The following is a 27,900-nucleotide window of genomic DNA, read 5'->3' on the forward strand; positions in this document are numbered from 1 at the left end:
GACAACAGGTAAACTGTGTTGTGTTTGGAAACTGAAAAAGGTCAAGGCAATTATTGCAAACATGTTTATTAAATGAAAACATAAGTATCATAATAAATAAAACATACATACAATACAAATAATGTTTCATAATTATTGTTCAAAGGTGTTTCATTATTCCACACCAGCATTAATTAAATGTGATATGAAAAAGATGAGCTGATTTAGGACCAGTATGTATCTGTAGACTTCCTACATATGTAATGTTCTGTGAAGTGATGTCGTGAGATATATACACACACACACGATTGGACATATTGGCACACATGGGAATTAAAAGAAAAATTCCATCACATATGAAGACAGAAATCACTATTACCATATGCAAAACTTTGAGAAAGCTTTGTAATTTTTATACTCATGCACACAAACATGGGGTGTCCATACAAATGTGCTTGAAGAAAATCCTCAAAACTACAACTCTTGATTTGTTAAAGGCACTGATCATTTTAATCAGTGTTCTTTCAGTTTCCACCTGAAGTTAAATGGGCTGCTGGAAAGTCATTTAAACACATTAGCCACTGTAAATCTTGGCACACATTTAAACTGTTGTACCTGTTTGGAATGATCTGTAGGAATATGCCTCAGTGGTCACTTCAGAGTCCTCTGAGACTTATTTTGGCAGAGACACAGCAATGGTAACAAGTTAGTACTAGTGAATCTAACATACTTAAAGAAACACAGCTGTACTCTTATAGGGCCAAAGAAATTAAATACTTATTAAAACACCTGCATGTTAAAATTTAGTAGGCTTACACATAACTTGAGTATGTTTAATTGGCAAAGGTACTAAAAGTGTGCTAAATGTTTTAAATAAATAAGGCCCATTGAGCCGCAGACTGCAGTGGCTGTGCTATCACCCTTCTAACAATATAAAACTGCTCAAATTTGACTAACAGAGGTTCCAGTAAAGGACAGAGAAAATTATATGCCAACACTGGGCAATTTTTTAATTCCAAATGCTATAGCTATATAACATCTATTTACCATCATATTAGACCTGAACAAGATTATCACAAGCAAACTCACTCACCAAAGTGAGCAACTGGGGAAGGCTTTTTCTAATTTTCAAAAAGGTTGTGCAACAAGAGATGATGACAAGTTCCACACAGAGTTTAAAGGAGTAAAAAGACAAAACCTCCATAGCGATAAAATCTGAGCATGCACAGCTGAATTGTGATGAAAAGATGAATCTTCGTTTTCTCTCGCATCCTTACTATGCTGCTCATTTCTTTCCTCACAGGTTACTTTCTTGTGTGTCTTGGCCAGAGGAGGAGATGGGATGTAGACCTCCATTATCGTTGAGCCTCTTGGCACGGTACGTCTCGTAGTGGATGTTATGAGTGACCTCCTTCAGGTCCTGGAGGTGAGACCTGTGTATATTATAACAATATTGTTTGTGTTTAGTCACTGTTATTTTTATCTTATTTTATTTTTATTTCATAAAGCCTGCAAATTATATAAAATGTTTTTTTATTATTATTATCAATATTAAGAGAGCATAAACATTGATAAATAAAGAAATAAATAAAAACAAATGACTGTTTAAACATTTGGAGACAGTAAGATCTCTGTTTTTGAAAGAAATCTCTCATGCTCATTAAGGGTGCATTTTGCTTGTTCCGAAATACAGTAAGAACTGTAATTTTGTGGAATATTATTACAACTGTTTTTGTTTTAATACATTTTAAGATTAACTTTATTCCTGTGATGCAATGCTGAGTTTTCAGTATCATTACTCCAGTCTTCAGTGTCACACGATCCTTCAGAAATCATTCTAATATTATCATTTGATGCTTAAGAAACATTAATTTTTTTTATTATCGATGTTAAAAATGGTTACACTGTTTAGTATTTTTTGTTGAAAACATGTATTCAGGATGAATAACAAGAACAGCATTTATTTTAAATAGAATTTTTTTTGTAGCATTATGTTTTAATTGTCATTTTCCTTGCTGAATAAACTCTTTAAAAAAAGTCTTACTGACACCAAACTTTTGAACAGTAGTGAATACAATAATATTAAGATTAGTATTTCAAATAAGGTTTCATACATCACCTAATCATGAAATCACGAAGTAAGGAGAATTCGCAGTGATTTGGGTTTTCAACTATACAGATTAAACAAAAAAAAAGTGATTCATCAGAAAATATGTATCAACACAATACACTGTACAAATACACAAGTTTTACTGTAAAATAGCTTATTCTTTATACACAGTATCATAAAAAGATACTTTCAAATTGACATTGTCTTGTTTGATCAAGTTAAATTGTTAAAACTGCTCTACGTACATACTGACAGGGTGGAAAACATACAAGTTACATTTTGAGATTTCATTCATAAAAAATGTCAAAATGTGACAAATAGCTCCTGAGAAAACTGGAGAACGTCATCTGATTGAATAAGTGAGTAAAGATCATTAGGTTCACATTTTTGTAGTCATATTTCATATTTTGTGCAAATATAAACCTATAATCCTATTAGAAGCTATTTCAGTCCATGTTTTAAATGCAACATTAGATGATTTTCTGCAAAACAAAAAATGCATTCAATATAGAAAATTACCCAAATATTATAGGTTTGTTTGCCAGCTGTGGGAAGTTTATAATTAATTAATTATAACAAAAAAAAATTTGATAGAAATCTGCATTAAAAGTTTGAAGTAGCACAGCAAACACAGCCTACTCACCCTCCACCACTCCCCAGGGTGTCTTCCTGCCCAAAATTCGTTTGCCACTGGCCTGGTACTCTTTATCACTTCCTACCACAGCAAAGGGCATTGCCTCCTGTAATGCACAGATTTAATGAGGCAAACATAATATGAAACCAAAGACCAACAGATGAGGGATGAAAGATGAGATAAGAGAGATGTAAAGAAAAAGAAAAGCATGCAATATGTGAGAAGCTCCCCTTACCCTGATCTTATCATTATCACTCTTATCCTCCATGTCTTCATCAAACTCCTTCTGTGGATAACACTCAATCCCACATGCTTCCAGCTCCTTCCTCACCTAGAGAAATTATATTAAACTGTAATTAATCAGCGTAAACTGAGTAAAAATCAGAGTAAACTGACTTGATTTTGAATCTGTCTTTTAGTCTAACCCTCTGTTTAAATTCAGTTTTCTCATCAAGAGTGAGTGTGTCCGACTTGGCAATGACAGGAATGATGTTGACCACACGACTCAGATGTTTCATGAACTCAATATCCAACTGGCGAAGCCTGTGAAAGGGCAAAGAGATGTAATTAATAGACAGATAGAATCAGATTTTATTACAGGGCCACTGGCCTTTCTGAGGTTCACAGTTTGACTAATAAAGCTCAGTGAAGCATTACAGCTGATTGAATACTCACACACGTCTTAAATCAACACAGTGACTTACACAGATGGAATACACTACACAAGTTTTGCCCAGATTTTTGCTCCAATTTTCAATCTGGACAAGTTGATGCAAATTGTTGAACGTCAGAGCCAGTCGGCAAATTTGAGATGACCGTTTCTACAGAAGATCACAGACTTAAATTTTTAACAAAAGACTATGATTCTATGCAGTCCAAAGATATCACATGTTTGATATTTTGAGCCAATTTCTGAATACATTTTGTTTTAATTTGTCATGCGTCTGTGTGTTCGGAATGACCTCAAAGTCTGCTAGTGTGTGATCCTCAGATGATGAATTGTTCCTCTGTAAGCATTTACAACGCTGACAAGTTTTAAAAACTATTCAGATTTCAAAAGTTGTGTAGTGTATTCTAGATTTTGATTAATGAAGCTGCAACTGCAAGCATATTTCAACTACTGGCAAATAATACAAATAAATCTCAAAGATATTAATACTCCAGAGAAGCACATAGAAATCCGTTATCTTATTGGAGTTTTCGACAGAGACCAATCTGGTTAATTTCAATTAATAATATGGCAACAAAATGTGAGCTGATTCTGTATGATATTAGCTGTGGCTGATCATATGCTATGCTGTCATATATGATGAAAAGATAAACTTCAATACATACTGATGGAAACCGGTACATGGTATATGAGCTAAAGTAAAATATTCCTATGTAATTCAAACTCACGAGTGTCCAGTTGGAGATATGAAGTACAAGCAGCAGTGTACTCTGGTATCAGGGATGCGTTTCTTGCGTGCAATGTTGACTTCTTCCTTCAAAAATTTCTCGTATTGTTCATTGATGTATTTGGATATGGGCTCCCAACTTGGAACACAAAGGGGAAAAAAAATCAACAACAGACTAGACCAAACAGTTTGTAGTTCATACAAAGTTTGAAACCGCTTGAAGTAAACGTTCCAGAAAAGTAGTTAATTTCTAATGTTCAGTCCGTCTTGGTCAGACACAACACAAACATACTGGAGAGTTACTTTTTAATTGAAGTTGTAATTCTACTTGAAACTAATCGACACTGACACTGTTATTTCATGTTTAATATGATAAAGCCGCTTGCTTAAAGCAATCTATTGTGTGAAGTTCTACATCAATAAACATGACTTAACCAGAGTGCTGAATTATAGAGCTATTAAACATATCCACATCACAGCATGCAGCACATATTTATTTTTTCATCTGAATAACTCTTTCAACAGCATGGGTGGCGTTGAGATATTTGCAAACAGTATACCACTGCTCACATATTTCAAACTTCTTTTTACCCCAAGAAAATGTTTTTAAATATATTTAGATTCTAAGCTTTGGTTCTGTATGAATATAAAGCTGCATATAGACAATATCAACACCCAAAAGCCAATGCAGCACTATTTTCTCCAAGGCATTTGAATGACAAAGAAAAACACTATGTGTCCTTTTAACTGAGATACTTGGATATGATCACTTAGGGCATGCTGCCAAAACACACTCACTTTTGGCATCCCTACCAGCAATCGGGTCTGTGCAAATTAAGTGCAAATCTGGAACTGGAAGTCAAAACACTGCACCTCACACTTGGAACATTTTTGTTCAGTTTTTGAAGCTAGTTAGTAGCAGCCAAAATTAGGCACACAACTGACCCCATTTATTTTATCTGACACAAATGCATGTCCTCAGTTTCCTAGATGCAGTGATGCAGGATGCTGGCATTTTGGATCATATGCAACAACTGCATTTGTTAAAAATAGCTACCTGTCCTGTGGCTTTAACAGAGAAATCACAAAAAACATAGTACTCACCAATTTTCATTGTTGATTTGGTCCCCAAAACCTGGTGTGTCGATGACTGTTAACTTCATCTTCACCCCTCCTTCCTCAATCACTGCAAAATCAATATTGATCAAGCTACAAATGCAGTAATGCAGCCAGTGATTGTTCCTGTGACAGGAAAGTAAGAAAGACATACGAAATATGCAGAGCAGTGGTACCCAGGACTGAAATATAGAAATACTGTTATAACACAAATTACGATATTTTTAATATTTTTTAATGAAACCTTAAAGGTTTCTGTCCCACAACTAAAATTCCAGGTAAACATAACTTAGAAGATCCAAAAAGGTCATAAAGGCATCGTAAAATGAATTCATTTGAATCAAGCTGTAATAATGCAAGTCTGCTGTCCCCGTCAAGTTCGCCATTTGCAGAGGTTAAAATTGATGAGTTACAACTTCTCATCACCCACAGTAAGAGACCTTTGGATTGCAATGTCATGGTTTTCACAGAAACATGGCTACACAGCAACGTAACCAATAATGCTATTGAGCTAGCCGGACGATACACGCTCCGGGCAGATAGGACAGAAGATGACTCCAGCAAGACAAGGGGTGGCAGATTGTGCATTTATGTTAACAAAGCTTGGTGTATGAACACTGTCATTGTTGGGAAGCACTGCTCAGCTAACCTAGAGTTTCTCATGGTTAAGTGTAGAGTAGAACTTTTTATATGTCGCGGGAGTTCACTTCCACCATTATAACTGCAGTCTATATTCCACCAGATGCTTATGCCAAGCTTGCATTAGTAAACAACAGACTGCTCACCCGGAGGCTGCTTTTATTATCAGGGATTTTAATCACTTAAACTTAAAGACTGTGCTCCCCAAATTCCATCAACATGTTTTCTGCCACACTAGAAGAGAGAATACTTTGGATCATGTTTACACAAACATTGATGGAGCTTACATCACAACCACCCTACCCCACCTTGGACAGTCTGATCACCTTTCTTTGTTACTTACTCGGGCCAGTAGCACCGAGGACAGAATAGCGCAGGGTTTCCACAGTGTCACTAAAACACGCCCTTTACACGACTCTCAGAACAACGTCATGCACCTCATGAATTTCACCAACAAAGAGAAGTTATCAGAAAACTAAGAAATAAGTCACTGGAACATAAAACGATCAAGCGATCGCAAAACAAATTTGCATGCTTTGTTAAATATTAAAATTCAAAAGCATCGATGTTTTACTGTAGAATAAGTTATACATTGATCATATTGATTCAATTTATCAGGACTCAAAATTACTCACACATAAATACACTTATTTCTATTTGTTTTTTTTGTACGCTTATGAAAATACCCTGCTTATTCAGTCGAATCTGTTTCTGTTTATTTGTAGCCAGTAACCGTCACATTTAGAATGAATGATAATATCTCTTTAAAAGCTCCCGAACAAAAACATTATTATATTTTTTTATGATAGGCATAGGCAACGTGAGCTAAACTCTCGAGACGAAGCTTGTGATAGATAATATAAGTTAGTAAAGAAATACACGATTGTGATAGAGAATAAGAAGCTGATGATTTCTTCAAGCGGTCATATTTACCATGTTTACTATGGTAATGTTAATGCCCAGCGTGCACAGTCTTTTGCATCATTTATAAATATTTCTGCCTTGTTTAGTGATTATAATCCACATCGGATCAAGTTATTTCAAACACTTGCTGCTAACAAGAGTGAGTTTTGAGCTCAACTTATTTTAAAAAGTCTTTAATACCAGTTTTAAAGATGTTATCTTTCTGAAATGATCTGCGCATACGCTCTCCAGACACGGAGAAACTCTGCCTTTGTTCATAAATAACCCCTCCTCTAGCCCCAGCTGGCCCGCTTTGGCCCAAGGTTTTCGTCGGTCCAAAAAACCCTGGCCATTGGCCCCGATGAAGCCCCGCCGAGGCACGATCAAGCCCCGGAAGTGACAGTAAGCTTGACTGGCCCTGGCACACACTAGCACGCCCGGTTTAAGCTAGCCAGTGGAAACACGGCTAGTGAGGACCATCAAAGTGTGGCCATCAGGAGCAGACACTTTAGTTCAGGACAGGTTTCAATACACAGACTGGAGTATGTGTGCTTCTCAGGCTGCCTGTGGCTCTCACACGGACATTGATATCTATACCTCCCCTGTACTGGATTACATCAACAACACCATTGACAGTGTTACAACAACTCATATGTAAGGATGTTTTTTGTTGACTTTAGCTCAGCATTTAACACCATCATTCCGTCCAAGTAGACCACAAAACTTGGAGACCTGGACATCAACACCTCACTCTGCAACTGGATTATGGACTTTCTGACCAACAGACCTAAGCATATTAGGCCAGGCCACACCTGCTCCACCACCATCACACTCACACTGGAGTACCACAGGGCTGTGTGCTGAGCCCATTCCTCTACTTTCTCTAAACCCACAATTACAAACCTGTGCATGGATCCAACCCCATTATTAAGTTTGCAGATGACACCACCGTGATTGACCTCATCAGAGACAACAATGATACTGCCTACAGGGAGGAGGTTTAGCACCTGGCCACATGGTGTGCTGACAACAACCTGCCTCTCAACACCAGTAAGACAAAGGAGCTCTTTGTGGACTTCAAGAAGAAGAAAGGAAGCATGCATGACCCAATCCACATTAACGGGATGGTTGTTAAATGTGTCTCCAGCTTTATAAATGAAGTATAAATTAAAACTGAAATATAGCCTATGGCGTAAAGGCTATGGCATAGGTTCGACACAGCCTTAAGTAGGTTAAGTGCAAATCACCTGCGTCTGCTAGCAGTAATTGGTATGGAGAGACTGATTAAACAGGAATCTAGAGGAGGGAAACTGACTGAGGACCCATGTGTATGTGTGTCAAATCAAGTCCATGGATTTATTTATTTTAGGGATGAATTTATTTGAAGCACAGTGGGTGTGACTTTGTTTCGGAACATCCAATAAAGTTCACGAGGCTCAGTAAAGACGACCCTGACGTTATATGTTTTTTTTGTTTTTTTTTTAAGTCAGACATGTTATACACAATATCATGATGATTTAAAACATTTCCCACCTGACAGCTATTTTACACCTACATTTCAAACACTATAAGAACAATATCTCACAAAGTCAACAAGAAATACACATTTGTTTTTTTCTGGACACCATTTGGACACATATGATATAATTTAGTTTGCCAGCTATTCACAAACCAATACGGGATTCACCAACAGCTCCTAACTTGGCATGGGAACAACACATGCCACTCTAGACACATCTTACTCAAAAGCACATTTTTATGCTTTATGCCACTGTGCTACAGGCCCTGGTGTGTCGATTACATCAGCAGACACTAAATGAGTCTTTCTTAATTAGACCATGAATGTCTATTTCTGTCGAGTGAAAGGTCTGTCCTTTGGCAACCAGTGCTTAAAATGTTTCCTTGAACAAGCAACATATGCTGTTATGAATCCTTGACAAAATGAGAAACAGTTAAATGTTTAGAAATCACATAATCAGTATGCTCTTACCATGAGATACAGATTTAATCTCAACAGTCTTTGGGAACTTCTCATCACGACTCCAGCTTGTGCTCCTCCGGCTCACCTGTGACTTAAAGAGAGTATTCACTAAAGTAGACTTCCCAAGACCACTCTGACCTGGAGAGAGAGATAGAGAAAGAGAGAGAAAGGGGAAATGGTAAGAAAGTGAAAAATAGTGAAAAGTAAATCTGAACAAACTACTCTCCCACTCACCAACAACCATGATGTTGAAGTCAAAGCCTGTCTTCATGGTTTTCTTCCGCATCTGCTCGATGATGGTGTCTATTCCGATGTATCCAAGCAATGCAGATCCTCGACCTGACCCTTGACCTTCACCCCCCATTCCTTGGGGTGAAGGAACACTATTAGGCGGGGCCACATGAAATGGCTTAGCTGGGACGGCAGGTTTGGGTCTCACTTCAGGGGGCACAATATCTGACATGTCTGTGTGAAAGAATGAATCAAACAATCAATACATTTAATCAGGCAAAATGTTTTTTTTTCACTATCAATGCCACACTGTGCCACCATTTAATCTAGCAGTAGATGTATGTGATCATATATTTAAGGTGCTGCAAATTATAATTTTTTAACTTTATTTGTGTTATTTATTTTTTTTGAAGGTAGTATTTTACAACTTTAAATATTCTGAACATTGAACTTTTAGATGAAAATAATGTAAAGCAAAATATGATTTAAAATTATTTATATTATTATGATACAAATTTTATTTGAATGTAATCTGTATATAACTACATTCAAATATTCTGAATATGAAACTTTAAAATGCAAATCGTATGCATAAAAATACAATCTACAATAATTGTGTTTATATGAATATTAGTTATGATAATATCATTTTAAATATAAGTTCTATAAACTACATTCACATATTATAAATATGAAGCTCAGCAAACAATATGCAGCAAAATTATACTTTTTTTGTTTATATTAATATTTGTTATAATATTTATGTGAAATGGAATTTCTAATTTAATCTCTAATAGGACAACATAACTAATGTGGATCACTTTTTATTTGGTGTTGTGAAGCCGCATATCTATGAATTTGTTACATATGTTGTTATTTATTTTCAAATTACACTGCACAGCAGAAATATTACAATACAGAAATATTAGTTGTACCTACACTTGACAAAAAGTCAATGGCTACCGTCAACTGTTTGTTTACCAAAAATTCTTCAAAATATCTTCTTTTGTGTTTGGCACAAGAAATAAATGCATAAATGTTTGGAAGTAGATGGTGAGTAAATGATGATGACATAATTGTCTAATTTGAATGAATTATCCTTTTAAGACACATTTTTGACTAAAGGACAACATAAGTTACTCTCATCTACTCTGTTTTGCATGTACAATATGTAGTTGTTTAGAAACAATAGGATTAGCTGAGGGAAACCACAAAAAGTATACATCACTGAATAATTTTTATGACAAAACCTTTGTATGCTATTGTGATCTAGTGCTTTTATTTCCCAGCCTAGTCCACTTTAAATGCTACCCTGAGTTGTCGGCCTATATTAAGACCATATGCCACCCAAAATCATGAACAAATAATGAATTATTACAGAGGCAATTCAACAAATCTCTTTATCGGCTTAATCACCCACGGCTGGACCTTTCTCACGCACCAAAACGCTCTTTAAACATCAACACATAACTTGAGAGGTTTCCTTCAGAGCGACAATGATGTGCGTCTTTCAGTAGAGAATAATATTAGTATGAAAGGCATTTTAAACGCTACTAACGGTTTAAACGACGGGAAGCCAAACATAAACACGTTACCCAGCGTGTTTCTTCCATCATGTTTTTTACCTCAAAAGGATTCGTATAATAATCAGAGGGAAACACTATTCCCACTTACCGATCCGTGTTTTTGTATCGATCCAAGGATGTATATTTTTCGTCCTTTTTCTGCTCTCGCTGTTTTTCGGTCTATTGAAGTATAAGTAGGCTAAGGCAGGAGTTGGACAGACGTTAGGGAATGATCATGTGTTCAGGTACCTCTCTCCTCGCTCCCTCTTTCTTTCACCCCGTCTCTCGCCTTTCTATTCGCAGCTCGATGCACCTCATTCCTTCCTCCACCACCCTTTTTTTTGTTACCAAGGAAACTAAAGGGAGACTGGGTGATGCAGTGCGCATGCTCAGTGCACGGGGTCGAGCTGAAATTAGGGATTCGGGTCGCTATGTGACTTTTTATATTTTTGCGGCACTCTGCTATTTTAATCGTAGCCGTTTGTCTATGTTTGCTTAAGTAATCTACATTTGTAAAGATATTTATATTAAATTTTACAATGCATGTTGTATCAAGCAGAATAATTAGACTACTAACGTGGCTAATTATTAAAAACAGGACTGGTGAATAGTGTAAAGCAACGTGGTAGCCTATACAATGACTTTCCTTAAGGAAAACATTTGTTTGATTGTTTTTCGGTTAGAAAATATATGATAATCAAAAGAATATTCTTTCTTAAAATCAAAATAATTAATAATGATAATAATGGGTATCAACTAACATCTACTCCCTTCTGCTGACGTCATAGAGTCCTCTTATTTTCCAACCACCTTGTTCCATCCAACATTTTGTCCTCATTGAATATCCTGAAATACATCATGTTATGAAAATAAAGTCGGTTTTATAAAAACTTAAACTCACAATACCACATAAGTGTACAAAACAAAAGATTAATTTTGATTAATTAAATAAAACTACTCACATTTCAGACTGCGCCTGCCTGTCTCATGGACTCTGTTCACATGCGAAGTGTTTGTGGTGTATTCAGTGTCCACTAAAGTGCCGTTGAGCCTCAGTGTGTCTTTTACCTCATAACTGGGTTATCTCACTGTGTTTAGACAGGCCTGTGCTTGATGATAAGACGGAGTCCCTATTTTGCACACTACTGTATACCATTTACAGTTTGTCCGTCGTCATAGCTTATATTCTTCAAACACTCATTTTAGGGTTTCTATGGTTCAGATCTACATATTGAGTATTAAAAAAAAACTGATCTACCATAGGCCTTTTTGACTTATTTATTTTTATTTGGTGATATATATTTATATGGCATTGTCCCTTTTGGATGCTGACATTACATGAATCAACAGTGTTTTTGCCACATGATCCTTAAGAGCTGACTGTAGAGATCATTAATGTTGTATGAATTCATATTAGAGTTGAAGGCTAGTAGCAGATGAAATTTTCCTGATGAAAATGTAAGGGCTCGCTCATGCCAGGTCAGTGTGATTCAGTTACAAAGGTGTGTCTGAGTGGTTTTAGCATGTGGTTATGCAACTGCTAAGTTGTTCTTGGTGATTTTTAGCACATTGCTCTGGGGCTCATAAAGTGTTTTGAGTGATTTATTTTGCAAATTTCTATGCACATGTTGTAGTGTCCTGAATAATTTTTTTTAGCATGTTGAGAGTATTTGCTAAAGTGCTCCCTGTTAGTTTTAGCACATTTCTTATGTGGTTACAAGATTCTAAGTGCACATTGATAGTTGCTAAAGTGTTATGAGTGATTTTTAGCCTGTTGCTAAAGTATTTAGTGTGATTTTTAGCACATTGCTATTCAGTTTCAATAGATGTTTGGTGCATTTTTTTTTTTACGTTGCAGTGCCGTTTCTAAGGTGTTCTAGGTGATTTTTACCATTTTGTTATATGCTTACAGTGACGCTTTGATTTAACCACATGATTTGAGGTATCAAAATAAAGTATCATATTGTGCACTTAAGTAAAAATTTTAATAGGCTTAAGGGCTGGTTCAAATTTCTAACCCTAAACATCAAAATACTAACCGTGCTTTTTGCCCAAATGTTCACCACTATTGACAAGTTAATGTCTTCCTCCCTGATACATGATACTTTACATGCCTAGGCTGTTTATATACAAAATGTAAATAATGCTGCTATGTATATACAGTACGTGCTATTTGGGATTCTCATGTCTTTAAGCAGCTTTATATACAATCCTTTTAATGCAATTCCAGTAACTCACCTGTAGACATGAATTCTTCAGGACAGGACTCTAAGTCTGCTCCACTCCTCATGTCTGCGACTACAGATGGCTGTAATGGTGGGGGGTCTTCTTGGTCTGTTAACCACGAGGAGTTTATGTCTTGAAATCTCTCACAGTCTGTAGAATGAAGTGTGTGTTTGAACTCTTGTTGTTGATCTAGAGTGAATGGACACTGCGGTATCCATCCAGTGATGGAACATTTCAGCATTTCAGAGTTTGTGTGTGTGTTTGGGCTGTCCGAGAGGTCCGGGTGAACAGCTGCATCGCATTTCTCTCCAACAAATTTAGTTGGACAACTAGTCACACACTTTTTGTATAACCGCGAGCCTCTGTATCTTCTTGCAAATCTGTTATCTTGATGCAAGGTTGCTTCGCTTGAAGAGGATTTAGAAGAATCTGAATCCGAAAAGCTGCATCTACTTTGGGATGAATTGCTGCCATTCCTTCTTGTGTTCCCTGTTTGGTTGGAGGAAGATCTTCTCCATGCCTGAGGAGTTTTGAAGTATGTAGGTCTACTGTCAGATGTTCGTTTGATCACAGGTCTACAGATTCGGCTCAGCTGACCGCATTCAGTGGATGATCTGTGACTCTTCGAAGGGAACTGGAAGCAGCTCATCCGGCTGCACTGATCTGATGTTTTACTGTAGCGGGATGTTATGATAGCACTGTCTGTTTCAGAAGCTGCAGACTGAGGCCTGATGTTTGGTTTAGACTCTTGGTTGACATTAGCACTGGTTTGATTCTGATCGGAAGAGTTCATCATCATATTACTTTCATGAGAACGATCATTGGTTGCATTACAGTCACCTGAAGCTCTGTCTTGAAGCTCTGAGTTGGATAAAACCAGTACACTGTATTCCTTTGGAGAACTTACATTGTCCAGTTTTTTTAAAATATCCCTTTGGCCTTTGATGCTTTTAGGTGATGAGATTGGATTTGTAAGTGCTGACTGTGTGGAAAGTTGTGTATTTCCTTCAGATGAAACTTGTGGGTGGTTTTGAGGTTCCCCAAAGCTCCTCTCACCCATCATGGTGGGTCTTATTATCTGCTTGGCTGCCCCTAACATTATCTTTGAACGAGCAGGCTGTTTTAACTTCTCCGAAACAGCAGGATGTCCATCGCTTTGAATTTTTGGGTTGTTCCCTTCACTGCCTTTCTTAATCTTATCCAGATTAGAAATCTGGGCACCAGAGTTTATAATCCTCCCTGTCTTAATCAAACCAAGCCTGATTCGTACTAGAGTAGGGTCTTGGGATTGGCGCTTCTTTTGATAGCTAGCTAAATTTTGTGGTCTGAATGCACTTTTTTCAACATGTCTGAGGTTTTTAGGGCTTAAGCTTTCAAACATTAAAGGCTTGGTAACTCCCTTGCAACAGATGTTTGAATTTTGCTTTAGTTTATCCTGTTGTGGAGGTCTGAATGGTTCTTGTTGAAGGCCAGTTTGCTTTTTTTGACCCCTCCTGTTGGATATGGGTATTGGTTTTACGGTTCTTTCAGTGAATAAAATGGGCATATTTATAGACATTTTGTTTTCTACTGGCCTTGCTTTATCATGCATATCAGCAGAATGTAATGGTTTGTTTTTGGCAGTTGGTAGTAATCCAGTTGTTGTGTCTAATTGAGAAGTAGTCTTGACAGACTTGACTGACAGCTGTGGTGAATTTAGGGATGTATCCACAGTGTTGATGATGCTGTAGAACACGGAACAGTAAAAATGGACAAGGTAACATTAATTATGTGAATAAACTACAGTTTTTTATAATCAAAATTTTCAACAGAGTAAAATATTGTAAAAGTAAAGACATTTGCAATATGTAATATTAGGAAATGACACATGATAATGTAATATATTGGGAGAGGTTTTTTTTTAACTGGCGTCTAGGGACCCCCTAGGGGGCGTATCAGGATTATAAAGAATTATAGGGAAAAATTATAAGGAGAATTTAAAAGTTAACTGTAAAACTATTTTTTTTATGATATTTAGAGTTCAAATTTAATTAAAAAAACTTTTAACATTAAATTTTTATATCAAATATAGTGGGGAGAAAAGGAAACACTCAACTTAACACTAAGTAATTATTTTTCAGAAAGCATTTAAATAATTTGCTTTGGTAGAATTTTTTTTTTGTATTTAGTTTATAATATGTATTATTGTATATTAGTATTTAATTTTACAAAATGCAATGCTTTAAAGTATCACATTGTTTCTCACACAGAAAAAAAAAGTATTTTTTTATTTTAGGAAGGAGTTTCCTCTTGAGTAAATCTGCAAATTTAGGAGACCTTGGGATCAAAAGGTTTGAACATGTATCTACTGAGAGAAAACATACCTTTGTGGAGAACTATCAGTCAGGTTCTGTTGTTCCAAACTTTGCCCACTCTGGCTGAAGGAGGAAATATGGATGGGCTTTTTTAAGACAACAGAGGGGGAAAGAGGTACGGGACAGGGAGACACTCTAGTGGGTGAGGTAGACGGGTCACAAGTGGGACAGGGAGACAGACGAACTGGAGAGTATGATGAAATAAAGTGAGAAGATGGACTGAGACGAGAAGGAGAAGTGGATAATGCTGAGAGATGGGAGGGAGAAGAGCCTGAGGTAACTGGACATGGTGAAAGATGGGAAGGGGAAGGAGAAAGAGGGTTAAGACTTGGGGAGAGTCTTGCTGAGGACGAAGATGGTGAATTGAGAGGAGACCCAATAGGTAATATTTTTCCAGTTAGGTCTAGTTCCTTTGGGTTCATTGCAGTATATAACACAGCCTATAAGATTTCATAAAAAAAAAAAAAAACATTTGAGCATGTAAAACAAAATTCCGAGTTCACTGTAAATAACGAAAACCATGACTGAAAATAGAAGTAAATATGAATTCCAAAGTCAAATATTTCACTGAATATGGAGAAAAAGGGGTTGATTATTCACTAAGACATATAGTGAGCATATCAGATTCAGAAAAGGATATGTAATATGACTGACCTGTGATCCTGTGGTCTGTTTACTGGAAGAGAGAAGCAAGAGAATGAAGGGGGAAGAGTGCGTCAGGAAATGGTGGGAACTAGACTTACATTCCCTCCATTCTTCTCATCTGAAGCGCCACTGTCTCATTCACCCACTCTCTTCATATCATACTCGCTAAATGGCAGAATTTGTGAAACTCCAAAATTAAGTGAAAACATGCAGAGAAGCAGGATTTCTTGACCAGTCTGTGTTTATTTTTAAATAAAGTAATATTTGCAAGAGGGGGAAAGAAACATAGTACAATTCTTGATTCAATTATCCACTATATTGCAAATGCCATTATTATATACGATTGTCCAAAGTATGATTATAACCAACAGCTTAACACAATTTTAACTCACATTAAAGGCATTTTGTTGATGAAATTGGTGTGAATCTAGATGTTACAGACCAAAGATAATGAGTGAGTGACACAAACTACTGGCACGTTAAAAAAACTCAAACTAATAAACTGATAATAAACACTTCCAGGGCCTCAGAAAAGAATGAGTCTTGAACATGCTTTTGAAATATGTCACTTTTTATATCAGAAGGCAGAAACTAATATTTCTATCATTATCTAATGACTAATGACAAATAGCATGCCGAGTATTTTGAGTTCCCTACTTTACTCTTTAATTCACAATATAACGTATGTATCTTGGGACATTGGTTTTCCAGATATCTCAGGCATGTCCTAAAATGTGAACTGGAACATGACCGTCATGATCTGGAAACCTTCCCTCTTGTTTGTTCATCGTTTGTAATGTGTTTTTACACAATACACCCTTTACATAAAAGTCAAGGATGTTCCTCCAGTTTGGCCAAATGTCACCAAAACTTACTCTGATGTCGACTTGTGTGGAAGGTTGTGTGGGAATCATCACTGTTCTGCAGTCGAGTTCTGCAGTGTATTATACTATTTTGGTCTGTAATCTGATTGTAGATGATTGCATATACAGTAACTATAGAAACCCTGTGAAAAGACAATGGATTTTGATAAAGTGGCATCAATATACAGTATGACTTGGCACAAACGTCTCATTGCAGCATCCACATCATAACAAGGCATTGCTGTCGTCATCTCTGCAGCATGCCAGTGGCTGGTGCTTCAGTGACTTGTTGCTCCACTTGTGGGCATCCTGAAGACCTGGCTCCAGAAAATACAGACATGCTCCAAAACCAGCCAGGACCAGGACAGAGACCAGCAGATAGACGGGGACGAACCAGTCCAGAAACATCCAGGGCATTGTGTGATCTCAAAAGTATATAGAGAAACATATAGAGACACATATATTATTCTCTACATGAGAACGCACCTGTGCACTGCAGCATATGAAATGCTGCATAATCCATTTCAAAATATGATGGTACTGTCACTCATACTTAACAGTGCAGCAGGTTCTGTCAATGAAGAACAAAAAAAAAAAAAAAAAATGAAGATGACGTAAAATGATGGTGAAACACACTAAAAATTAAGCATACTTCTACAGCATGCGATAAAACATCACTTCCACACATGCACATATGTGTCTTCACATACCTGCAGTCTTTCCTTGATCGTCTGTGAACTGACGCTGTAGTTTCGGGTTTTAAATCTCAAACCCAGGCTAAGCAGATGGAATCGTCTAATTAAAATGCTGAATAACGAAGCTAAACAGCAGCTGGCAAAGCTATGTGGACAAAGACATTTGATTTTATTCAGTGCTATGGAATGAGGGCTTTTCTCGCACCCTTGCTTTCGTGCTCTCCTTGTCAAAAGCTGTACCATCCCATTCCAGTTGGGAGGGGGGTAACCATGGAAATATCTCTGACGAGGAAAGGGTCAGAGCAGAAGTTATGTAATATTTTTTGTAATCCCTTTCTTCTCAATCTTGCTCTCATATTACTAATCATTTCATTTCAAACTGAAACATGGCACTTATCATCGGAAATTAGAGGAATATTTTAGGAGGAATGTTATATTGTATAAATGTTTTCACATTCCCAAAATGGTTCAAATAACATACAGCATTTAGCACATCAAGGGTAGTTCACAATTCTGTCATCATTTATATTTTAAACCTGTATGACTTTATTCTTTGGAACAAAAAAGAAGAAATTTAACAAAATGTCATTGCTGCTCTTTTGCATACAATGAATGGTGGTCTGATAAATTGACTCTTTAATATATATAAAAAAATATTTTTTAGAAATTTTTCATATGCTAACAAATCTCCTAAATCTAAAATTTACAACATGTGAATAATCAAATTTGGCATGTCATTATCTTTAATGAGACTATTCATATTTTATTTTATGGAAATACAAAAGAAGAATTAATTTTATGGAAACACAGATTTTAAAGAATTTTGGTAAACATTTCTGTTCCCATTGATGTCTATCATATGGACAAAAAATAAATAAATACAATTAAAAAATACATTGGAAGTAAGTGGGAATCAAAACTGTTTGGTTATCAACATTCTTCAAAATTTCTTATTTTGTGTTCATCACAAAAAATTTTGGGTGAACTATCCCCTTTAAAATCTCATTTTGTGGTGTTTGAAAGAAAAATACAGATTTGAGGATAAATGATTACGGAATTGAATGTCTTTAACATGAATGACACTTCCCAGAAAAATCTTCCCACAGCAATCTTTCTTGCACACACACACACACACACACACACACACACATTCGGAAGCTACATGACTCTACTAGCGTGAGGTGAGCAATGCCTGACTGAATATACATAAAGCAGATTTACAGACACAAGCACACATTACACAGTGTTTGGCCTTCAGAATATCATGCTATTGATAGTCTCAAATGTCAGGCAAAACTGAGCAGCACTGACCTACATATGAGCACAAGGCAAATGTGCAGCTTTCAGCAAAACCTGAAGGAAATTAAACAAACAGACACATATTCACAGCAATCTGCACATTCATAACACAGCTGATGCACACACACACACCAGTTGCATACAGTAATGTACTTGGACACTTGAAAATGTCACACCTAAAAATGCCCAAATTTCGGTAACAATAAAATATCAAACCAAGTGGCAGCTGCAAGTAAATTTAGCTGGAACTTCTCTCAGATCCAGTATCACTCTTTTGAAATATTTCTGCAGTTATTTTTAACTAACTGTTATCACAGTGATTTAAGTTAACACAGGTGTAGTTCATCACTTTAAATAAGGACACTAACTTATCAAACAAGCATGTTTGTGATATAAATACATTTGGTTTAGTATTTTTATATATACTACTGTTCAGTAGTAGTACTTTGGGGTCAGTAGTATTAAAAAATTATACTTTTATTCAACAAGAATACATACAATTGTTCAAGAGTGACAGTCAAAGCATTTATAAAGTTACAAAAGATTTCTATTTCAAATAAATGCTGCTTCAAACAATCCTAAATAAAGTGGAACTGTTTTCAACACTGATAAAAATAATAATTGTTTCTTAAGCACCAAATAAGCATATTAGATTGGTTTCTGAAGGATCATGTTGGACTAAACACTGGAGTAATGCTGCAGAAAATTACGCTTTACCATCATTTTAAAACATATTAAAGTAGAAAATAGTTCATCAATAGTTCAATAGTTCATAATTCAAAATATAATTTATAGTGACAGTCCTTTTACCGTACTTGCCCCCAATAATGGCACAAAGTCAAATTATTGCACAAATTGCATTAGACTTTAACCTTTAGTTTCGCTTCATCACAACAAAAGTAAAAACGAACAGATGTTCTGGTTAATATTTACGCTTTCAAAAAAACTTTAGTTCATCACATATAGCTAGCTTCTCTCTGAATAGATTAAATCTAGTAATATATAAAGCCAGTTCAGCACTAAACCTCTTTTTTTGAATACTGATATAAGCGTTTATTTTGTATTTTGCCAATATAACACGCTCCACATCTCAAAAAGCACCGTACCTAATGTGAATGGCATCATCATATGAGGGAGATTTCCACACGGAGGGACTGAACATAGTGTTAAAAATGGAAGACAAATGGATATCGAAAATTTCCTGAAACGTTCTGAGCGTTTTCTAATAAAATAACTTTTGTAAATTAAAAAAAATAATTGTGGGTTTATGATGCTTAAAGCATCACAGTATCATACAAAATTACGAGAATTGGTTAATGGTGTAAATATTTTAATCAGTGTACAGTGTACATTATTTGAATAATATGAATTGGCATGTGTGTGCTATAATCTGGAAGACTAATTTTTCTGTGATTCATTCCCTGTTTCCCCGTCAGGACTGTGTGACTGAAGAAAATCAGTGATTATGGAGGCCACAGACTCAGGTTTGTTGAGGTGAATGTGATGATCCCCTTCTATGTTAAGAATGGTGGCCTGCAGAGGATTGAGAAAGAAAGAGATTTCTGCTCAACAACAGACAGACATTTTTCACTTATGTTTGTGTGTATGTTTGCACATCTCACTTTTTGATCAGTCCAGCTCTTCTGAATCATATCACCATATCCATTAGGTAGAGTAAACGTTTTGAATATACCATCTTTTGCCCTAAAGAAAGACAAATCTTTCCTTTTGAAACAATGCAGCAACTATGTCACAAGACATGAATGCAAGACAGATTCAGATATTGATATTGTATAAAACTGCTGTGTGGATAATTGTCTGCATATGCCACTAGGTTTATATATCTTGTTATCTAATACAAAGTCATTCTGGCATTTTATATTTGATTTAATACTTTTTTGGGGCCAGTATATTTAAAAAAGTTAAATATTTTTCATACTGTATATCATAATGTTGTGATGCCGAAACTGACTTTTAGTATATAAATGAATGATTTTCATTTTTAGTTATTTATTTTGAATTTATTTAGACACATAACAGTAGAGAATTTAATAGCTGCCAATTATTATTTTCTGGTCGTATCATGGAAATAATTATCATCATATCAGTACTGGACAAGAATTGTAATAATCATGCATCTCTAATTTTGAGCACTGTGTTTAAATATGCAGTGTTTCTCTTGAACACTAAGAAAACTATGTGTGTGTGTGTGTAAACTCACAGCAATAGCATCACTCTGGCTTTAACTAGTGACAACATGTGAAGGCACTGTTCAATATTATTATTCACAATGTTTTTCTGAAACAAAAACAAAATTATGAAATGTATTGTGTGTTTTTTACACATTCATTCCTAAACACAAGATATTTTTATAGCAGAGACCACAACAAAAAAATAATAAACTACTGTATATGATAATATGAGTTTTTGGTGGATTTGTCACAGATAAATAAGGGTCAAACAGTCAAACTAAATATGAAATCTTGTTATCAGTAATAAACAAACAACTGAAATGTAAAGGAATGAATAAATGGCTCACCAGGTTGATCCTGAAATCTCTGGTGAATACAAATCCTTTAAGAGAAAGGAAGTAATTTAGAGAAAAATAAAAAAAGTCAAAAAGTCTAGTTCTGTAGAGTGAGAATTCAATTTCTGTGTGTCTTACCTCCCTCAACTTCTCTGATAGCTCGCTCTAACAGAATGTCTGCAGACTGATCGGAAAGGGAAGGGTTTGCAGCCTTCAATCTAAGAGAGTATAGTAATAATAATAATAAATTCGGTTGCACTTTATTTTACAGTACGTGTACTAACATGTACTTATAGTGTACTAACAGTGTATTTATCTACGAAAGTTCTGGTAACACAAGGTAACTACATTGGGTAGGGTTAGGTTTAGGGGTAGGTTCAGATTTAGTACCTAGTTATTAAATAGTAATTGTAATTACTATAATAAGTACATAGTATGTACATGAGGAACAGGACTGTAAAATAAAGTGCTACCATAAATTCATTTGAATTTGTACTTTTTATTCATCACAGAACCCTGAAAAAAAGTGTATCACAGTTACCATAAAAAATTATTAAGCAGCACAACTGTTTTCAAAGTTGATAACAACAAGAAATGTTTTATAAGCAGCAAAGATTAGAATGATTTCTGAAGGATCATGCGATACGGGTTGCTGAAAATTCAGCTTTGCAATCAATATGAGGTGGGTTAATGATTTTTACAGTTAAAGAGGAATAACTGTAAAATGTTTACGTTGACGTTAATGGAAGCTGTGATCAACTTACTTCCATATTGTTACATATATCCAAGTTAAATAATTTCTCCAATAAGAAGAGAATGTGGGGCGCGACTTGATTTTGTCTAAGAAAAATTGGTTATAATAAATACTGCAATGTTTCATAAAAAAATGTAGTTTTATATTTTGAATTTTGGGTGATTTTAAAGAGAAGACACTCAAAATGTGGCTGAAACCCAACTGACAAGAACATTGATGTGCTACATGTTTGTCTGTAACCGAATGTGAGGAATTCTTCACCTTTCTTTGGCTTTCTCATACGTGTACACCCTCTCTTTCCTCTCATCCGTCTTGTTGTCATAGTGGATTTGATCGTTAATCCCTTTCCTCATGTTCTTGAACATGTCAGTCTAAGGAAGGACAAGTAAACATGCGTGTTGTTATCATTGCTGCATGTATGTTGAATGAGAAGTCTTCTTCTATGATTTACAAATGATGACTCTAAAATGCTCAGTCTATTGATACCATTTGTGTTGGGAGGAATCCATAAGTGTCCAAGAGAACTACAGCATCAACCATCTCTGGGTACAAGGCACTAAACTGGAAAACCAGAAGGAACTGTTATCACACACTACATTTACACATTACAGAGACTTTATTTACTAAAACTTTGGTTCTGTTGCAAAAACCTATAATGTAACCGTTCAAGGACAGCAGATAAACACAATGCAAGCCAGCTTTATACTCAAGCATAGCAAGATAGCAAAAAGTGAATAACTTCGCAAACTGTTGGAGCTTTACAGCTTACTCTAATATTATATAATTCAAAGATTATGAAAAAAAAATATTTTTTTTACATTGCATCATTTTAGTATTGTAATACCTTTTTCCTTTATGTCAAATCTGAGTCATGAAGTAAACCAGCTGAGAAAAACTGTACTAAACAACAATAAAATTTACATAAATAGAAAAAATATGATGGATACTCACTATTCCTGCCACATTCCCACCTGTAAAAAAAAATGTCATGCATATTTGTTACTTATTTGTGAAATTGACTGATTTTTAAAAAATTATAATTTCATTTACATTGCAGTGTTATCCAGTAACCAAATTAGTAGTAATTATTATTATAAACATTTTTTTTTAATCTTATTATTATATTATTGTGGTTATTTTATATTACTTCAAGTTAATGAATTGTTCACCTCTTTTTTTCTATATCTTTACCCACGCCTAACTCACACTTGTTTTACCTACTGTGGAATATTTAAATCTTTGTTTTAAAATATATTTTAATTAATTTAAGATCAAATCTTAGAAAATAATACCGCGGGTACTCAAATTTGATCGTCATCTGGTCGTGAATAAGGGTGATATTAGAGAAGTGGTGATGCTATAAATAGTGGGGAAATACGAAGACAAGTAGGTGGCATTGATCCCAGAGTGTCTTTCTAATGCCCTTCTAGTGATATACTAACATACATTTATGTCATTGAAGAAAAGCTACAAAATATAAAGGCTTTAAATAGCACTACACAACTGCACAATAAAATGATTTATCATCAGTTAACGTACAGTTTGCATATTTCCTCTGACCTTTCACACACACAAGAAAACTTTGACCTTTATAAGTGTATGAAGTGTTGACTCACCCATACTATGTCCAATGATAGAGAACTGCTTCCACTGAAGAGCTGCAAACAAGTGAAAAAAAAAAAAAAAAAAAATATATATATATATATATATAGTCACACTTACAGTATGTATTTAGCTTTAGCCTTGCTTTTTCAGTAAAAATAACAAAAGAATTTGAACAAGAAAAACTTACTATAGATGCATCACTGCATTATCTATTATGGCTTACTTTCATTGATTGTATCTTCAATGTTTATTTTGCATTATTTCCACTTCTTTTTTTTACTTGCTTATGCATAAAATGAGTAAAACAAATTGCCAAAATGCACTGAAATTAAATAGCCTATACCTTTGACAAGTCTTCTTACTTCAAACACTGTTTTTTTTTTCAAGTACTTTTATCTTATTCCAAGGATTTTTTTTTTTTGTAATGAAGATGAATGGTTTGTAACAAAGGCTTAGTTGCTTCAAACCTTCAACAACTCGCCGAACATCTGCCACATACAAAGGGAAGGTGTAAAGGCACCCATCAGGCCTATGAGACGAGAGACCGTGACCTGGAAAGTCAATGGCTACGAATCTCCAGTCTGGGAGAGATGTGGAGTTTAAAAACAAGAGAAATTGAGAACTAGTTTCACTTCATTTGTAGATGAGGTATGTAAGAATGAATTTATCCATGTGGACCTTTATAATGTTAATTAATCCTTCACTGCACCTTTAGGAAGCAATGGAATCAGGGTACTGAATGTCCCGCAGTTGTCAGCCCAACCGTGCAAGCACAGCACGGGACGACCATTAGAAGGACCCCAAACCTGACCTCTCATCTCTCCCCACGGGACAGTCATTCGGAACTCAGACGCTGTCAAAATATAGTCATCATTAGATGACAGATGAACTGATAACAGTCATGTATATCATATAAAATATGCTCCCTTAATGTATTTAAAAGTTGATTTTGAAGCAAATATGATTAATGTTAACCTATGTAAATAAAAATAAAAAAAACTAAATATTACATTTAATTAAATTTTCTTACCTGCTCTCCTCACCGTAGTTGTGGAAAAGTGTCTGAGGCTCGTGAATGCAGGAAGCATTGTCACACCTTGCAGTGCAGTTTAAGGAGAAACTTATGTTTAATAGAAAAACATATTTGTAAAGGTTCGGAAGTACCTTAACATTATTCATCTGAACATGACATGCATGTAAAATAAAAATAAAAAATCAGACTAAATTCACAGATGCAGAACAGATATAAAAGTATAAATTCAGTAGGCTGTTATGCTCCTAAACTGTCCTGGAACGTGATGAGGAAATATATATATATACATATATATATAAAAAACACGTTAATTATATAGTTCCGCTTTCCAAATTAATTGCAAACTTACATCGAGGGATATAAATCGCCTGTTCTTTTCAAGTCTAGTTGCTATTTACAAGTACATGACGCACAGTGTGAGCAAAGCGCATCCTGACCTCTAACTTTTAATTGACTTTAAAATAAAAGTCGTTGCTGCTGAATAATAATTTCGTTAGAAAGAGCTTTTCGAAAATTAATAAAACGAAAATTACATTTCCAAAACTCTTACCACTACCAAACACTATGCTTCGTTTTGAAAACGTAAAGTCATTGATATTTCCCGTCCTACTTTTATATTGAAAATATGCGCTTACAAGCGTAGAGTGACGATTTCCGCTAATCTTAGCTTCACGCTTCCGGAACTGAAACCCAAAACATCAGGTAAACGCTTAGCAATGAAATATGCTTTGATTAAGATACCTGCATTATAATTTCATTATTTCTTTACAAGTTGGCTCGTTCGATCTATTATTCAATCCTTATAAATTCAGGAAACCCTATAATGTAATTAGAGTAACTACATGAATGAATGACAAATCAATGAATTCTAAGGTTACCTGACATTCATTTGCGTATAATAAACTGCTGGTTTATAACAGAACATTTGTTTATATTCCAGGATTACGTCAAATTCGTTGTTTAATTCAGGTTGTGATTCGATTTCGGTGTGGACGGAATGGAGGTGCGCTTCACGCGAGGCAAATCTGCGATCCTCGAGCGCTCGCTCACGCGCCCCAAAACTGAGGTGAGCGTGAGCGCGTTCGCGCTGCTCTTCTCGGAGATGGTGCAGTACTGCCAGAGCCGCGTGTACTCGGTGTCGGAGCTCCAGGCCCGGCTGGCGGACATGGGTCAAGGGGTCGGAGCCAGTCTTCTGGACGTCCTTGTGATGAGGGAGAAAAATGGAAAAAGAGAGACCAAAGTTTTAAACATACTTCTCTTTATTAAGGTATCACTGTTTATTTGTTAACAGATTGTAGATCGTTTTTCGTTGCAGGAATAGGTCACCTAAAAATTTAAACTGACAGATGAGTTTGTCTGTTAAGATTTGGAGAAATTTAGCATTACACCATTTGTTCTCCAGTCAATGGGAGTCAGAAGAACTGATAAAAACATCACAGTAATCCACAAGTAATTCACATGTTTCCAGTCCATCACTGTTGAGCAAGTGATGTAATACTACATTTCTCCAAATCTGTTATGGTGAAGAAACAAGCTCATCTACATATTGTCTGGCCTGAGGTGAACTAATTCCTCCAAAGTTAACGTAGCCTATAGTTTAACTCTGTTTCTTTCTTTTTTGCTAGGTAAACGTATGGAAAGCATTATTCGGCAAGGAAGCAGACAAACTGGAACAAGCCAACGATGATGACAAAACATACTACATCATTGAGAAGGAGCCTTTGATCAACGCCTACATTTCAGTACCGAAGGAGAACAGCACTTTGAACTGTGCAGCCTTCACCGGTGGCATCGTGGAGGCTATCCTAACCCACAGTGGCTTCCCCGCCAAAGTCACTGTCCACTGGCACAAGGGGACCACACTGATGATCAAGTTTGACGAGGCAGTCATTGCTCGTGATAAATCTCTTGATGGCAGATAGCAGATGGCTCACTACTCTGAGTCTCAAGTTTTAGTCTTGAATCTGGAGTCTCAACATTGTTATTCCCCTACTCATTTTTATAGCTTTGATAACAAATTCACTGCATCTAGCACATATCTCAAAATAACTTCAAATCTGTCTCTGGCTGTCCTTTTTTAATGATGTTACAGAATATTGCTTAGGACAAGCCACATTGACACCGTCACCTCACTAGTCCAGTCCAGTGTAAAATTATGTCTTTACTGATACATTAATGCAGTGAGGATGAATTTTACACATGTACCATAATAAGACATGAATAAGTTGTAATAAATGATAAATTAAATCAGTATTGAATTTACGCATGGATCTCACTGGAATTTACTATAACTGCAATGAAGTTGTGTGAAAAAAAAAGACTTAGTTGCTTGAGTATATCACAGAATTGTGCAGACAGTGTACATATGTCAAAATGAAAAATCAGAACTAGCAGTAGCAGAGAAGTTTTATTTACAGCATGAATTATTACGTTTGGACTTTTGTATTATAGAGGATTGTGTTACTGTTTCATGTGCTCATGCTGTTTCATTTTTCATCACACAATATAATAAAGAGTTTTTAAACAGCAAGGTGAGAGGAGGAAATTCTGTCCCTTACAAATACATACCATGATGACAATATTTTATGCCTAAAAGCTGTTCAGTAGTTACAATAGTTATTAATACTTAACATAGCATTATTATAAATTTCCATTATAATTAATAGATATACTCTGATAATACTCTGACATCATGTTATACTGTGACTGTTTTTCTTTCTAATAAGAGTTTTATTGCAGTAACAATAACTTTAGTCAACAAAAGGGACATTTTTTCAGGAACCAGATTTAGCAGTTTTGTGTAATTAAGTGTAATCGTGGCATTTAGTATCGGCTCGATTTCCTGTAAATGGTGTCATGTTGTAACAAATCAGCACAAACTGTTCCCAGTAAGTCATGTTTCACACTGATTATTGAGTACTGTGACAGGCTACAAAACTGAAAATTAAATGATTAATCTGTTAAATCTGTTCAGAGATGTAAGTTTGAGTGCAAGTTCCTGATTCCATTTTCTCCAAAGTTTTTTTTTTTCAGTCTATATAGGTCAAAACCAATAAAAAATAAGTTACTATTCTGTATATATTAAAAAAAGCTAGCCTTCACAGCTGTAAATTAAACTTAGTATGTTTTTATATATGAAGGATAATGCAATGACCTTTTTAAGTGACCTCCCAATCTCAATTCGAACAGCTGAGTCTACTCACTTAAAAAAATATCTAAAGACTCATCTTTTTCGCCATTATTGCAACTAATTCTACCTTTTCTTTTCTTATCATATTATTGAAACAAAAACAACAAAATAAAAAAAAACCTGGCTAAGTGTTCTGTGCTAGACTAACTGAGAC

At 35.5% G+C, this 27,900-nt stretch overlaps 3 protein-coding genes across 8 annotated transcripts; 1 reads left to right on the plus strand and 2 right to left on the minus strand.

The window, feature by feature from the left end:
- Nucleotides 1-322: 322 nt before the first annotated feature.
- septin3 (septin 3) lies at nucleotides 323-13,892 on the minus strand. 3 transcript variants are annotated; one of them, XM_026233794.1, is made up of 11 exons: nucleotides 11,518-11,638; nucleotides 11,317-11,401; nucleotides 8,994-9,224; nucleotides 8,769-8,897; nucleotides 5,225-5,306; nucleotides 4,122-4,259; nucleotides 3,149-3,266; nucleotides 2,959-3,054; nucleotides 2,733-2,829; nucleotides 2,099-2,150; nucleotides 323-1,412 (listed from the first exon to the last, which is right to left on the minus strand). In XM_026233794.1, exons 2-11 carry the CDS (start codon nucleotides 11,339-11,341, stop codon nucleotides 1,277-1,279), a joined length of 1,104 nt encoding a protein of 367 aa, XP_026089579.1. In that variant the 5' UTR covers nucleotides 11,342-11,401; nucleotides 11,518-11,638; the 3' UTR covers nucleotides 323-1,276. The 3 variants fall into 3 exon arrangements, with proteins under 3 accessions (XP_026089579.1, XP_026089493.1, XP_026089664.1); XM_026233708.1 differs by lacking the exons at nucleotides 11,317-11,401; nucleotides 11,518-11,638 and adding an exon at nucleotides 12,794-13,892; XM_026233879.1 differs by lacking the exons at nucleotides 11,317-11,401; nucleotides 11,518-11,638 and adding an exon at nucleotides 10,665-11,304.
- Nucleotides 13,893-19,950: 6,058 nt separating this feature from the next.
- Nucleotides 19,951-25,485, minus strand: serhl (serine hydrolase like). Of its 3 annotated transcripts, none has more exons than XM_026233972.1 (13): nucleotides 25,435-25,485; nucleotides 24,554-24,619; nucleotides 24,233-24,376; nucleotides 23,991-24,104; nucleotides 23,535-23,576; nucleotides 22,870-22,889; nucleotides 22,405-22,479; nucleotides 22,180-22,289; nucleotides 21,303-21,382; nucleotides 21,177-21,211; nucleotides 20,859-20,935; nucleotides 20,260-20,341; nucleotides 19,951-20,170 (listed from the first exon to the last, which is right to left on the minus strand). In XM_026233972.1, exons 1-13 carry the CDS (start codon nucleotides 25,439-25,441, stop codon nucleotides 20,036-20,038), a joined length of 987 nt encoding a protein of 328 aa, XP_026089757.1. In that variant the 5' UTR covers nucleotides 25,442-25,485; the 3' UTR covers nucleotides 19,951-20,035. The 3 variants fall into 3 exon arrangements, with proteins under 3 accessions (XP_026089757.1, XP_026089819.1, XP_026089766.1); XM_026234034.1 differs by lacking the exon at nucleotides 25,435-25,485 and adding an exon at nucleotides 24,906-25,065; XM_026233981.1 differs by lacking the exon at nucleotides 25,435-25,485 and adding an exon at nucleotides 24,906-25,065 and having other exon boundaries at nucleotides 24,554-24,643.
- On the plus strand, nucleotides 25,196-27,086 carry trappc5 (trafficking protein particle complex subunit 5). Of its 2 annotated transcripts, none has more exons than XM_026234134.1 (3): nucleotides 25,196-25,258; nucleotides 25,497-25,823; nucleotides 26,182-27,086. In XM_026234134.1, exons 2-3 carry the CDS (start codon nucleotides 25,554-25,556, stop codon nucleotides 26,476-26,478), a joined length of 567 nt encoding a protein of 188 aa, XP_026089919.1. In that variant the 5' UTR covers nucleotides 25,196-25,258; nucleotides 25,497-25,553; the 3' UTR covers nucleotides 26,479-27,086. The 2 variants fall into 2 exon arrangements, with proteins under 2 accessions (XP_026089919.1, XP_026090010.1); XM_026234225.1 differs by having other exon boundaries at nucleotides 25,212-25,258; nucleotides 25,526-25,823.
- Nucleotides 27,087-27,900: the final 814 nt, after the last annotated feature.

This window comes from Carassius auratus, chromosome 1, assembly GCF_003368295.1.
Source record: "Carassius auratus strain Wakin chromosome 1, ASM336829v1, whole genome shotgun sequence".
Taxonomy (NCBI): domain Eukaryota; kingdom Metazoa; phylum Chordata; class Actinopteri; order Cypriniformes; family Cyprinidae; genus Carassius; species Carassius auratus.